A 14,987-nucleotide genomic window follows, 5' to 3' on the forward strand; every position below is an offset into this window, starting at 1 on the left:
TCCTGGAACCAACTACGGCAGCAATTTGGCCTGACCAAAATGTCGAACAAAGCTCCCATCTGCAACAACCATAGATTCACACCAGCCCTGACTGACGCCACCTTTAAAAAGTGGGGACAGGACGGAGGGACACTGACAGTTGGGAACCAATATACAGACGCAGGATCGCAACACTGGACGAACTGACGGAGAAATTCCAGCTAGCCGGGGAATGAGCTAAGGTACCTGCAACTCAAAACTTCCTTCGAAAGGAGACAAGAACATACCCACAACCGCCACGGCAGACATTACTGGAAGAGTTACTGGATGGAAGCATCCGAGATAAAGGGAACTGTAGAGACATGTATGAACGACTGGTAGAAAGGGCCAACACCATACTGGGCGCAACAAGAAATAAATGGGAGGAAGACCTGGGGATTGAAATAGAGTGGGGACTCTGGAGCGAAGCACTGCATAGGGTCAACTCCACCTCCACGTGCGCAAGGCTCAATCTGACGTAAGTAAAAGTGGTACATAGTGCCCACTTAACAAGAACCCGAATGAGTGGGTTCTTCCCGGAGGTGGAGGATAGATGCGAACGGTGCCAAGGAGGCCCAGCCAACCATGCCCACATGTTCTGGTCTTGCCCCAGACTTGTGGGGTACTCGAGAGCCTTCTTTGAGGCAATGTCCGAAATGGTGGGGATGAGGGTAGGGCCATGCCCGAAAGTGGCGGTCTTCGGGGTATCAGACCAGCCAGATCTATTCCTGGGGAGGAGGGCGGAAGCCCTTGCCTTTGCCTCCCTGATCGGCCGCCGTAGAATCCTGTTTGGCTGGCGGTCAGCAGCACCGCCCAGAGCTGCAGACTGACTGTCCGACCTCTCGGAATCTCTCCAAATGGAGAAAATCAAATTCACCATCCGAGGGTCAGACGACGGCTTCCACAGAACGTGGGAGCCATTCACCCAATTGTTCTGGGACCTGTTTGTGGCCAACAAACATGCAGAAGAATAGCCAAGAATCAGGGGAAAGTAGCCAAGGCCCGGGAGAAGCAAGTAACAACACCAACACCAGATCCATTCCCATATTGCCCTCTCTGTATTGGACATAACTACAGTAATTATTTCTCCGGCACCCAAATGTATATGTACCTCCCCAGTTCGCCCCCCCCCCCACACACACAAACAGGTGCCTACTTATTTGTTAAACATAATATTGTTAACTGTACAGAATTGCTGTTTTTGAGCTAGTGCACAATATCCTACCCTTTTTTTCCTCATATATATATATACACACATTTTAATCTGTGTACATAACTGTAAATATACTATGTTCAAAAACCCAATAAAACATTTATAAACAAAATGATAGCTGTAAACTTCAAAATTATATAGATGGGTTGGTGGAGAAGGCAGGAAAGGTGCAGATGGAGTCCCACTTGAATAAGTGTGGGGTGATGCATTTAGGGAGGTCAAATAGTAAAAGGGAATACACAATAAATGGGAATATACTGAGAGGGGTAGATGAAGTGAGAGACCTTTGCGTGCAAGTGCACAGGTCCCGAAAGGTAGCAGTTCAGGTCGTTAAGGTTGTAAAGGAGGCATATGGAATGTTGTCCTTCATTTGCAGAGATATAGAATACAAAAGTAGGGATTATAATGGTGGAATTGTTAAGACGCTGGCAAGGCCACAGCTGGAGCATTATATGGAGTCCTGGTCACCACATTACAGGAAGGCCATAATTGCTCTGGAGACAGTGCAGAGAAGATTTACTAAAATGTTACCAGGGCTGGAGAATTGTAGCCATGAAGAGAGATTGGAGAGGTTTGGGTTGTTTTCCTTAGAACAGAGAAGGCTGAGGGGTGGCATGATTGAGGTATCCAAAATTGGGGGGGGGGGGGGGGGAGAGAAGAAAGAGAGAGATAGAGTAGACAGGAGGATCCTGTTTCCCTTGGCAGAGAGTTCAAAATCAAGCGGTCATAGATTCAAGCTAAGCGGCAAAAGGATTAGAGGGGGCAGGAGGTAGCATTTTTTTAATGCAGAGGGTGGTGGGGTGTCTGAATTCGCTGCCCGAGTTGGTGGTGGTGGAGGCAGAGACCCAAAAAAGTTCCTAGATCTGCACCTTAAATGCTGTAAACTGCAGGGCTATGGGCAGGATGCAGGAAAACGGGATTAGAAAGGGCACCTGGGTGTCTTTGGGTCAGCATAGACAAGATGGGCCGAATAGCCCCTTCTGTATTGTATCATTTCTATGGTTATGCAGTATGGTGGATGTTGATAAGAAGATGGCATTTCTGCTTTTCCTGAAAAGTCTTGGATGCATCTTCATCCGAGTGCACACCAGGGAATGATCAGTATCAACATCAGCCCAGAGGTGGCTGCATGCATTGAGAATACTGTTCAGAGAGCCACATCAGATCCAGCTGGTGCTAATGCCCTCATCTTGGGAGTCTCCGGGACACACCAAGGCATGGTTTGCTCTGAAATAAGGTGTTCATTACATATAGCTCGTGGCATTAGCAAAGTTCAAGAAATGGCTGTCTGAGTGAGGCGAGTGGTGGCTGACCAGTGGAACATGTCAGAGACAGCCTGCAGTGTCTGTTCTCCATGCCAATCAAGTTGGACTTATTAGTCATAGTAGCTGCCTCCAGTGTTATGTTCAGACGTACTTCAGTGAAACTGAAGAAGCCTCTCCAGCGCACAGGAGACGGCAACATTTATGAAAATCTTGGCCCGAATGTCAGGGTCCCCTTTGCAACATTCCCAGTTGAGTCCAAAGGAATGCACAGTACTATGTTTGGCACCGACATGGTTGCAGAAGTTGTTGAAAAGATGACATGTGTAGATACCAGTCCACTTTGAGGTCCACTCCAGATCTGACTTTTATTCTCAGTCTTCAACTCTCCGAATGTATCCACAAAAGGCAGTGGAGTTTTTCAACCCGAGCTGGGAATTTGGTTCATGAGAGCCAGGGCATGCCCACATGCCAGTAGGCCTGCACACTATATGTCTGGGGTCGAAACTCAAGAGTTTCTCTGAAGATTCAGCCTAGGTTGTGCGGGACCCAGTTTCCACATGTCACAACAGCTGACGGTTCATCAATTGAGAGGTTGTGCATTGACAGGGAAAGGCTTGTACATTTGGCTCTTTTTTTTGCATTGCTGCTAGCCAGCAGTGTGGGCTGAAAACGAGAAGCGAACGAACATGCAAAAGCAGAAAGCTTGCTAACTCTCTTCACCCACTAACTGGACACATCAACCTTTGGCACAAAAAGCTTTGATTTATGTAGATAAATACAGCCATATCTGCATGCACAGCACAGTTTTAAAAAAAAATTAGAGTACACAATTCATTTTTTTCAATTAATGGGCAATTTAGCGTGGCCAATCCACCTAGCCTGCACATCTTTGGGTTGTGGGGGCGAAACCCACGCAAACACAGGGAGAATGTGCAAACTCCACACGAACAGTGACCCAGGGCTGGGATCGAACATGGGTCCTTGGTGCTGTGAGGCAGCAGTGCTAACCACTGCCCCACTGTGTTGCCCTTTTACAGCACAGTTAAGTTCCCATAAACAGAAATGAGTCATTGACCGGATTGATTGAGCGAGAAATGCTCGCTAGAATGCCAGGTGAATTTCATTCTCTTTTTGACTTGTGTTACGGACTCTTTAATGTTGCAACAGTCTACAGGACCATAATGTAACATCTCAATTTGAGAATAGATTTGACAATACAGTACTTGCTCAGAACTGCAAAGGATGGGAATTGAAGCCAGCACCTCCAGGAATGTAACTAACTTATAATAACTGTTTCTATTAAATATTTATCTTTTTTAAACTTGCTGGCAATAGGAAAAAAAACTATTTATAATTAATTTAACAAGATTAATCAATTATGGTCTTAACTAAAATTTATCTTAAAAATAAAGTGGACTTCTTTAGTTGTAGAGTGAAAGGACCATATGTTCCTGTAGACACTTACAAGATATGTTGGCATATCCAGGAAAATCAATTAGACAGTAGAATTTCAAATAAATATTAATACCTTCTTGCCCACAATAATGACTTATATGAACTAGGAGGCCTTTCATACCTGTTCCACTACTCAATTAGATCATGGCTGATTTAATTATAACTTTACCTCCACATTCCCATCTTCCTGATAACCTCTCACCCCCTTGTTTATCAAGAATCTATCCATCTCTGCCTCAAGATATTCAAGGGCTCTGCTTCCACTGCCTTTTGAGGAAGAAGGTTTCAGAGACACTCTATCCTCAGGAGAAAATTCTCCTCAGCTCTGTCCTTTATGGGGAAGCCCTTCCTTTTAAACAGTGGCCCCTAGTACCAGATTCTCCCACACAAAGAAACATATTCACCAAATCCACGCCATCAAGACCCAATGTTTCAATCAGGTCACCTCTTACTCTTCTAAACTCTAACGGATGCAGCCTAGGCTGTCCAAACTTTCCTCATAAGACAACTCGCCCAATTCAGGTATCACTTCAGTAAACCTTCTCTGAACCTCTTCCAACATATTTACACCCTTCCTTAAATAAGGAAACCAATATGTGGCCTCACCCAATGCCCTGTATAACTGAAGCATAACCACCGCCCTACCTTTGTATTCCATTCACCTCACAATAAATTAGAACATTCAATTAGCTTTCCGAATTACCTATTGTAGCTACAGACTAACCTTTTGTGATTCATGCATTAGGATCCTTCTGTATCTCAGAACTCTGCAATCTCTCACCATTTAGAAAATGTTTTATTTTTCCTGTCAAAATGGATAATTTCACACTTTCCAGCATTATACTCTATTTTCAGGTCCTTGTCCACTCACTTCACCTATTTATATTCCTTTGTGGCCCCCTGGTGTCCTCTGCACATCTTATTATCCTCCAATCTTTGTTTCATCACAAATTTAGCAATCATACTTTCGATTCATTCAACCAAGTCATTTATATAAATTGTAAAAGTTTGAGGACCCATCACGGATCCCTGTGGCACACCACTTGTTACATCTTGCCAACCAGAAAAAGATCCATTTGTGTCTACCTTCTCGCTACAAGAGAGATCATGGAGTGTGGACCATCCGGTTCCCCGTGACCTCTACAGAATACAAACTTCCCCGGTAACGGGGAGGGGCCACCCCTTTAACAGGGGGAGCCCTCGTGGTATAAAAATCCTGACCTGGGTGCAAGTCGGGGGGCGGGGGGGGGGGGGGGGGGGGAGAGAGAGAGAGAGAGAGAGAGAGAGAGAGTGGAGAGTATTTGTGTTTTGAGAATAAACCCCTTTATATGTTACTAGACTTGTTGGAAAATCTCCAAATTATAAAAATCATTTCACTGCTCTTCACAAAACTACACTGCAACAATGCAATCATAAACAATGAGTTACCTTGTTAGTAAGTTAGATGTTGCCATATGAATATAGGAAACTTTTTTGCCTAAACAACAACGAAGAGCATTTAGACAATAAAAACCGTAACTACAGGAAATCCAGTTGCAATGAAGGCTTTCATCTGAAATGTTTACCGTTACTGCCTCTTTCAAATGTTGACTAACAGGTCAGTTTCTGTTCTAACTGTTCACTGGAATGTAACAAACAGTATTTAATCTGCAAATAAAACTGTTTACCTCAGCAGCTTGCCAAAGGATATCTACATTCTTATTTTTTCTTGCATGGACATTTTGGCCAAGAAATCTCAACAGTTCAGGCAGACATGTCTGACTCCGGGATCGAGGTAAACCTAAAGAAAACACATATTTTGAAGAAATAAACTGAATAAAAGCAGGGAAATACTGGCCATTTTATTTGTGAACTTTGACTTACACTGCAGATGGTTCATGCTGTACACTGACTTTCACTGAACTAGCCATTATATAAAGTTTGTGAATAAGGCATTAAGTGATACAAAGTGCGTATACATCAATTACATCACAGTCATTTACCGATCTTTTATTTCCTCTATATGCAGCATATCTAACAAATATCCTCTAGCTTCAGTTCTTAAAGAACAATGAATAGCTACCATGAATTGAAGCCACTGGGACAAAGTTGTATGGGATATTTTCGAAGTATTTATTAATGTTAGACGTAATCAACAGGTTCGTAAGATATAGGAGCAAAAATAGCCCATTTGGCACATCGCGTCTGCTCCTCCATTAGATCATCTCCACCGTCCTGCCCGTTCTCCATAACCCTTTAACCCATTACCAATTAAAAATCTGTCTAACCCCTCCTGAAATTTACTCACTGCCCCAGCATCCACCACACTTTGGGGTAGCAAATGCCACAGATTCACAACCTTTGGGAGAAGTAGTTTCTCCTCAACTCTGTTTTAAATTTGCTACCTCTTGTTCTAGAATGTCCCACAAGAGGAAGCATCCGCTCCACGTCTACTGGATCCATACAATTTAACAAATTTGATCTCCCCTCATTCTTTTAAACTCTAGAAATTATAGGCCTACACCATTCAATCTCTCTTCATATGACAAACCCCTCATCTCTGGAATCAACCTAGTGAACCTCCTCTGAACCACCTCCAACACCGCTACATCTTTCCTCAAATAAGGGGACCAAAACTGTGCACATTACTCCAGGTGTGGTCTCACCAATGCCTTGTACAGTTGCAGCAGCACTTCCTTACTGTTATATTCTATTTCTTTAGCTACAAATGCCAACATTCCATTTGCTTTCTTTCTTATCTGCTGTACCTGCATGCTTGTTTTCTGTGACTCATGAATCAGGACACCCAGATCTCTGCAACGGAGCACCTTGAAGTCTCTCCCCATTTACATAATAAGCCGCATTCCCATTTTTCTGACCAAAATGCATGACCTCACATTTATCTACGTTAAACTCCATCTGCCAAATTTTGGCTCACTCTCCTAACCTGTCTATATCCATTTGTACGGTTCTTATTTCCTTATTGCAACTTACTGTCCCACCTCCTTTTGTGTTGTCTGAAAATTTGGCTATAGAACCTTCTCTCCCTGTATCCAAGTCATTAATATAGATTGTAAATTGCTGGGGCCCAAGGACCGAACCCTGTGGCACCTCACTAGTTACACCTTGCCATCCAGAAAAAGACACATTTATCCCGACTGTGTCTTCTGTCTGCCAGCCAGTCTTCTATCCAAGCTAATAAATTACTCCTAATCCCATGTGATCTAACCTTGTGAATTAACCTTCTGTCCGGCACCTTATCAAACGCCTTCCGGAAGTCCAGATATACTACATCCCCATTATCCACTTTGCTTCTTACATCTTCGAAGAATTCTAGAAAATTAGTCAAACATAATTTACGCTTCATAAATCATGCCAACTCTGATGGATAGCGATTTGACTTTCCAAATGTCCTGATATTACTTCCTTGATAATTGATTCTAACAATTTCCCAACAACAGATGTTAAACTAACTGTAATTTCCCACATTCTGCCTCCCTCCCTTTTTGAATAGGTTAGCATTTTTTCTAAGCACTGTAATCTTTCCCTTGTCGAGGGAATTTTGGAATATTATAACCAATGGATCTACTATCTCTGCTGCCACTTCCTTTAACACCTTAGGATGTAGGCCATCAGGTCTTCAGGAATACAGCAGGTTTTACAAATCCACAGGATGCATATCATTAAACAAAGTTTAAAAAGTAGTCGCAGGATAATGCCTTGTTTTACATGGATGAGATTTGAAATTTAAAATCAATTAGAACTTTTCAAACTTTACATGGCTTCTTGAAATTCGTTTGTGTATAGCATGGTGACGGACTCCATCCCCAAGACTTTTCACCCATCCCTCTGGTTTGTGCAACCAAAATAATTAATCCTTTACTTCCATTTTTGTCAAGTCATTAAGAATGTAATATCAGATCAGCTGTGGAACTTCTGTCACTGATTCAGTGACAAAAGAAACAGCAGAAGAGAGAAAATCAGAGGGTGAAGAAAGAAGCAAGACCACCAAAAACTGCAAGAGAAGAAGCATGCTCCTCCATCCAGAACTAATAATGGGAAGTAAATGACCCACTTTAGACTACAAATTGTTGCCCGAGTTTATTGTATTTATAAATTTGTTCAAATGGTTGAAAGTTTAAGATCTACTTCAAGCACCTGAGCTTTCGGTGAAATGTTAGGCCCCGCTGGTCTGGGGTGCGAGGGACAGCACCCCTCACAGGTAGGCTCACTGCACTGGACTCATACTTAATGGTCATTGGTGCTCTCACATATGGCTCCAAACAATTATTAGCATGTGACAGTGGCCACATCAGGTAAACTGTTTTGGCGAGGCGGTCCAAACCAGATGACAGTAGCTGTCAGGTCTCTAACCGTCAGCAACTTGGGGATTTTTTTCATCCTGCCATGCAAATACTGATTACAGCGGACAGGGCAGTGAAGGCCAATCAAAGGTCCAGAAGATGGATAATAATAATAGCTATTGTCACAAGTAGGCTTCAATGAAGTTACTGTGAAAAGCCCCTAGTCGCCACATTCCAGCGCCTGTTCGGGGAGGCCGGTACAGGAATTGAACTCGCGCTGCTGGCATTGGTCTGCATTACAAGCCAGCTATTTAGCCCACTGTGCTAAACTAGCCCCATTCTGCACTGCATTGTGGAATGTGTAGAGCTCCACAAGACAGAAGAAATTCTCATCAACCACTGCAACTGTATCTCCTGCTGTCTAGGAATGTCTCGTCACTAGAACAAGGTAGGTGAAAGCAAGAGTCAAGCTGATGACGAGCAACTCTCCCTTCACTATAATTCAATCCATGTGCATGCTCATCACCTTTCCATCATCTGTCATCCATCATTTATCTGTCATGGCAATTGGTGAATAAACAGCAGCAGATATGGATTGACTGAGATGTAGCTGCGGACTGGCACACATGTAGCTGTGCAAGTCACTAATGGAACTAAAGATGGCTGTGCGCTACCGCCAAATCACTTCAGCATGTTTTTCTATCATGTGGTGATCCTGGCATCAAAATCAGATATCACATGGACAGGATGCTGCTTAATCAGAGATGGCTCCAGGCAAAGTCCAAGGCACATTTTGAGATTCCCTCTTTGCCATTGACTGTGCAATTTTTGCATGTGAAGCTCTGACCCAGCAATATAGAATAGACTTGTTCTCAAAACCATGCAACAACTTTGGCCTTACAATCAACACAAAGAAAATTGACGTAATGTATTAGCCTGTTCCACTGCTGTAGCACTATCCTGTATCCAAAAGTAATTGAATGATTATGGCCATGCCTCGGCAATTTTCACCCTCACTTCCCTCAGCATCCTTGGATGTATTCTTTCCAGTCCTGGTGATTTATCAACTGGTAATACAGACACAGCCTTTCTAATACTTCCCTTTCATCAACTTTAGCCCATCCGGTGTCTAATTTAGTTCCTTCTTTGCTATGACTTTAGCAGCAGCAGCTCCCTTGGTAAAGGAAGATGTAAACTGCTGATTTGATATCTCAGCCATCCCGTTTGCCTTCATCCACAGATCCCCTTTTTGGTTCATAATCAGCCTCACCCTCCTCTGACTACCTTTTTACATGCCATAGAAGAATTTTGGATTTCCCTTTATGATAGTTGCCAGTCTCTGCTTGTACACTCTTCTCGTCTCTCATTTCCTTTTCCATTGCCACTCTGAGCTTTCTACACTCAGTCCAATTCTCATTTTGAGGGCCACCTGTAGGTGGGAAAGCAGCCGGATGGACCCATAAAATAGTGCGCCATGCCATTGGTAATGCAGGAGCAACTCAGTAGCTTGGTCTCACATTCACATGTACATAACTTCAAATTTCTACACTATCCCCATATTTCCCTTATTCCTTCATTTCCTTACTACCCAAAAATCTATCAACCTCTATCTTGAATAAAGAACCCCTCAGCTGTCTGGGTTAGAGGCATCGAACGATTCACAATCCTTTGAGTGAAAAGATTTTCCTCATCTCATCCCTAAATAGTCAACCCCTTATTCTGAGAGGGTGGCCCTGTGCTTTAGATTCCATAGCCAAGGGAAATACTTTCTCAGCATCTACCCTGTCAAGTTCCTTAACAATTTTTTGTTTCAATTCTAAACTCCAGGGAATATAGTCCCAGTCTACTTGATCTTTCCTCATAGGTCAATCCTCTCATTCCAGGATCAATCTAGTAGACCTTAGTTGAATTTGATCCAGGTAAGGAGTCCAAAAGTGCACACTATACCCCATGTGTGGCTTCAATGCCTCGTGTAACTGCAGTAAGACTTCATTATTCTTAGAACACAATCCCTTTGTAATGATAGCAAACATATCATTTGCTTTCCTGACTGCTTGTTGAACCTGAATGTTAATTTGGATTTGTATAAGAACACTCAGGTCCCTTTGAAAATAAACATTTCTCAGTCTCTTGCTGGATACAAATATTCTGCATTTACATTTTCCTACTAAAGTGGATAATTTCACACTTTGCCATTGTATTCAATCCCTATGCAGCTTCAATGGGCAGAAACTTATGCTCTTTAAAAACTGTCTGGGGTTGGAACCATTTCCAGGTCCCAACCCCATGTGGGTCAGAGGTGCACGGAAAGGGAGAGTCTTCTAGAAGGCAGCCAATTAAAGGGTAGGTGGGTTAAGGTGTGAGCACAGGGCATCGAGGCCTGCTGAAATTGAGGCTGGCTGCCCACAGTGAGACATCAGGAGGGGCACTGTTGAGGGTCAGACAGATGGAGCTGCAGAGAGCCACTGCAGCCACCATGAGTGTCTGAGGAACAGAATGCAAAGTTCACTGCATAGGCCATTGGAGCCACTTGTCTTCATGATTTCTTCAATCAATGGCAAGTTTGGAATGCGGCAGACAGCAGTCAAGCTATTTATTGTTGGCGAGTTCTTTAACATGCTCAGAATAAAGAGGGTCCAAATTCATGCTGTGAGGCTTTTCACCTGCTGACACAGCTCACATTCCAGAGCAGTGAAAAATCAGGGCTAATCAGCCGCTTAACTGCCTTGACGGAAAGCCCGCTGCTACCGGTGGACAGGTCCTGCTGCATCTCCAGGAAGATCTTTTAGAGGTGAGAACGTGCCTGGGAGTGTAGCCAACCAGACCAATTTGTTCAAAATTTCTGTATCCAAAGACGCTGTCATGGGACTAGTAGGAGTTCAACCTGTGTGATATCCTCATTGCTTACTTTTTGCACCGGAGTTGGTATATCCTGAGCAAACATTGGACATGTTGGATGGTTCTCCTCATCCAAGTTATTAATATTGCAAATAGCTTAGGCGCAAACACTGGTCCTTGCAGTACCTCACTAGTTACAACCTGCCAACCCAAAACCATCCCATTTATTACTACTGTACTCTGTCCATAAATCTTCAATCTATGCTAATATATCAGCCCAATCCTCTCATTTTATGTAACTCTTTAGCACAAAATGTTAATGCTATGATTGGCATCATTTTTTAAAAAGGCATTAATTTAATTTTACACTTAAAAAATAAATATGGAAAGCAAACATAAGTTCTTATTTCGTAGTATTAGACATTCATAGAATCAAAATAAACATCCGTAGCATAAGCATACAATAAGACTTTAATCTACATATGCAAAGCTCATTTAAGGTAGTCATACATAGCTTATCCACTTTTAAATGCAAGCAAAACAGACCACCTCAACTTTTCATAACCTCTATTTGCTCCAATTGTGCAATTAATTTTCGTTGGAGGCTTGAGACACAAAAACACGTTGCATTCAAATTCACACATGTATGAATTAAACAATTTCAAGATTAAGCAATCTTTGAACATTAAGTATTGAAACAATCAGATTTCCGTAATTAAATTGCTCACTGTAATGTTGCTGATATAGCTTTACATGATGGTTCACTTAATCAGAGAAAGGAAGAATGCAGAACAGAGCACTGTAGTTCATAACTACATATACTTACAATCATCAGGCAAAACCTCCTTGAACTGTTCATAGTAGGAGTTCAGACGACCCAAACTCTCTCCATTAATTGCTTCTTGTAAGGATGTGTCGCCGAACCTAACCCAGATAAAACATGAACACAAATATGGGTCAAATAGGCCTTTGAAATCCCCCCCTCCACATATTTTGGTACAAGGATTTCACAATGCATACAAAACCAGACCGCCCTAAAACTGCAAACAACAGGACAGCTTCATTCTAAACCATGTCTCTAATGCTTCTCTCAACCAGCTCAAGGGAAATATAAGTGTGTGGTTCGGGGAAGGATCTCTCTCAAGCTCTCTTTCATTTCCAAGTTGGTAAACATGGTACTTATTTACAGTAATACAGTTGGAATTGGGAACTCAAGAATGAGGGAATTGAACCCGTATCTTCCTCCCAATCATGTTTAAAAGTTTTCATCAAAATTATGTTCGAAACTGCTGCTTTTCCTTTTACAGAATTGTGAAAGAGGCTCAATAATTACTAATCACACTAGTTTTACAGTGGTGTGCGAATCGCAGCAATTAGCTCTTCATATACACAAAACAACGAATGGTGGACCTAGAATTTTAGAGTAATATTGTGTATACAATATCCCCAATGTTGCTGACTTTGCATTTACCCATTACAGACAAGTCTGGAATTGTTTGTGTTGTCGACACAATTGATTTAAGTAACTGGAAATAGTGATTTCTCTCCCCTTGGTGTGTCCTTACTTCATGGATTTGGATGTACAGCAAAACCATCCTTCAATTGCCAGTGAAGCGGAGTTAAAGCAAATCATACCATTCCCAAACTAACTTTGTAAAAGTAAGGTGTAGTACGACTCATAATCCAACAAATTGAGTATTACACAAAAGATAAAATCAGTGCTGATATGTATTTTAGAAGTTTCCATGGACCGAAGCTTAATGGATTTCTTGCAAACCTTTTGCCTGAGAACTTTGTTTTTAAACTGAAGCAAACTCCAAGGTATTTACATTTTGTGGGATTAATTGGTTTCAGGTGAACTACAAATTTGACAGAATAAAATACTTCCTGATACTCAGTGATATATAGCTCACATAAAGTAAATATTTAAAACAAAAATGAAACGTCTAAAAATGAAATTGAAATTATTGAAGATGCCCAGCAAGTTTATCAACATCTTGAAAGATTAAAGATAGATTAATGCTTTGACCCTTGAACTCAGTTGATGAAAGGGTGTACTTGCAAAGTTTCAAAGTGCTGATAGCCCTGCTGAATATATCTAGCATTTTCTGCTTTTATTTTAGATTTCCAGGACTTGGGGAATTTTTTTTAAAAAATCGTTCACGGGATGTGGGCTTCGTTGGCTAGACCAGCAATTATTGCCCACCCCTAATTGCCGTTCAGAGGGTGATGACGAGCTGCCTTCTTCAACCGATGCAGTCGTGTAGTGTCGGTACACCCACAGTGCTGCTAGGGAGGGAGTTCCAGGATTTTGAGCCAATGACAGTGAATGACAGTGAAAGAACAGCGATATATTTCCAAGTCAGAATGGTGCACGTCTTGGAGGGGAACTTCCAGGTGCTGGTGCTCCCATACATCTGCTACATTACCACTAATCTTAAGGATCGGTGATCACCATGTAAAATCTCTTGGCTTGTTTGGTGGTTCCACTTACTTTTCAGCCAGTGTTTGCTGCTCGTTGATCCCCACATTAAATAGCACTGGCTGCACTCGAAGTAACATTCCACTCTGTATTTCTCTTGGTAAGGCATCAAACATAACACCTGGCAGTGGGATTCGTACATTAAACCCATCTCTGTGAAGAGGAATGTAGGTCAAGGGTTTTGCAAGCAAAATGAACCGTTGTAAACTTAAAACTTTTTGTATTCTTCCAGCAAATGGATAAAGCATAGAAATAACTATAGGCAATAGATTAATCCATTTATTTAATTATTTGTACCAGTGTTAGAATTGCAGAAAAGAGGCAATCTTTGTCTTGCACGCATCAGGACACAGGCAAGAATACAAATAGTAAGCAGTCTTACAACACCAGGTTAAAGTACAACAGGTTTACAACACCAGGTTAAAGTCCAACAGGTTTACAACACCTGGTTAAAGTCCAACAGGCTTACAACACCAGGTTAAAGTCCAACAGGTTTACAACACCAGGTTAAAGTCCAACAGGCTTACAACACCAGGTTAAAGTCCAACAGGTTTACAACACCAGGTTAAAGTCCAACAGGCTTACAACACCAGGTTAAAGTCCAACAGGTTTACAACACCAGGTTAAAGTCCAACAGGTTTGTTTCAAATCACTAGCTGTGCTCCGAAAGTTAGTGATTTGAAACAAACCTGTTGGGATTTTAACCTAGTGTTGTAAGACTGTGCTCATCCCAGTCCAACGCCTGCATCTCCACATCAAGAATACAAATGTAAGGGAAATCAATCATTTGTTCATTTCCCTTGCATTGTAACCTTGTGAATGCCCTGATCAATGCAAGACAAAAAGTTTAGACAAAAACTGTCTCTTTTTCAAAATACTTAGTTCTGTACTACCAATGTTATGAAGAAACTCAAATTGAAGGGGCATATGGAGCCAATAAAAAAAAGTAACTGAATGAGAAAATAAGCAGTGACTGAATGAGAAAATAAGCAAAGATGTTCAGAACGGGGTAAGTAAAACAAAGAGGAAAAAAAAGGAGAGAATCACAAAATCTCAATATATTGTACACTGCAGTGAGCACTGCTGCCTTACAGTGCAGGGACCCATGTTCAATTTCGGCCTTGGGTGACTGCCTGGAGTCTGCACTTTCTCCCCATGTCTGCGTGGGTTTTCTCCAGGTGCTCCAGTTTCCTCTCACAATCCAAAGATGTGCAGGTTAGGTATATTGACCATGTTAAATTGTCCGTGTACAAAGATGTGCAGGTTAGGTGGATTGGCCATGATCAATGCGAGGGGTTGCAGGGATAGTGCAGGTGAGGGGCCCAAGTAGTGCTCATTTCGAGGGTCGGTACAGACTCGATGGCTGAATGGTCTCCTTCTGCACTGTCGGTATTCTCTGGATTCCTTAGGTGAAGTTCTCAGTTTGATAGTTT

At 42.1% G+C, this 14,987-nt stretch overlaps 1 protein-coding gene across 13 annotated transcripts in view; it reads right to left on the bottom strand.

Annotated features, from left to right (window-relative positions):
• LOC119977492 (inositol polyphosphate-4-phosphatase type I A) overlaps positions 1-14,987 on the bottom strand; it is a 246,016-nt gene that overhangs the window by 25,132 nt on the left and 205,897 nt on the right. For all 13 annotated transcript variants that reach the window (XM_038818525.1, XM_038818520.1, XM_038818524.1 and 10 more), the window contains 3 exons: positions 13,567-13,707; positions 11,899-11,996; positions 5,619-5,731 (listed from right to left, as the gene is read on the bottom strand). In XM_038818525.1, coding sequence (XP_038674453.1) covers positions 5,619-5,731; positions 11,899-11,996; positions 13,567-13,707 — 352 coding nt within the window. The remainder of the gene's footprint in view (positions 1-5,618; positions 5,732-11,898; positions 11,997-13,566; positions 13,708-14,987) is intronic.

Source organism: Scyliorhinus canicula, chromosome 14 (genome assembly GCF_902713615.1).
Source record: "Scyliorhinus canicula chromosome 14, sScyCan1.1, whole genome shotgun sequence".
NCBI lineage: Eukaryota > Metazoa > Chordata > Chondrichthyes > Carcharhiniformes > Scyliorhinidae > Scyliorhinus > Scyliorhinus canicula.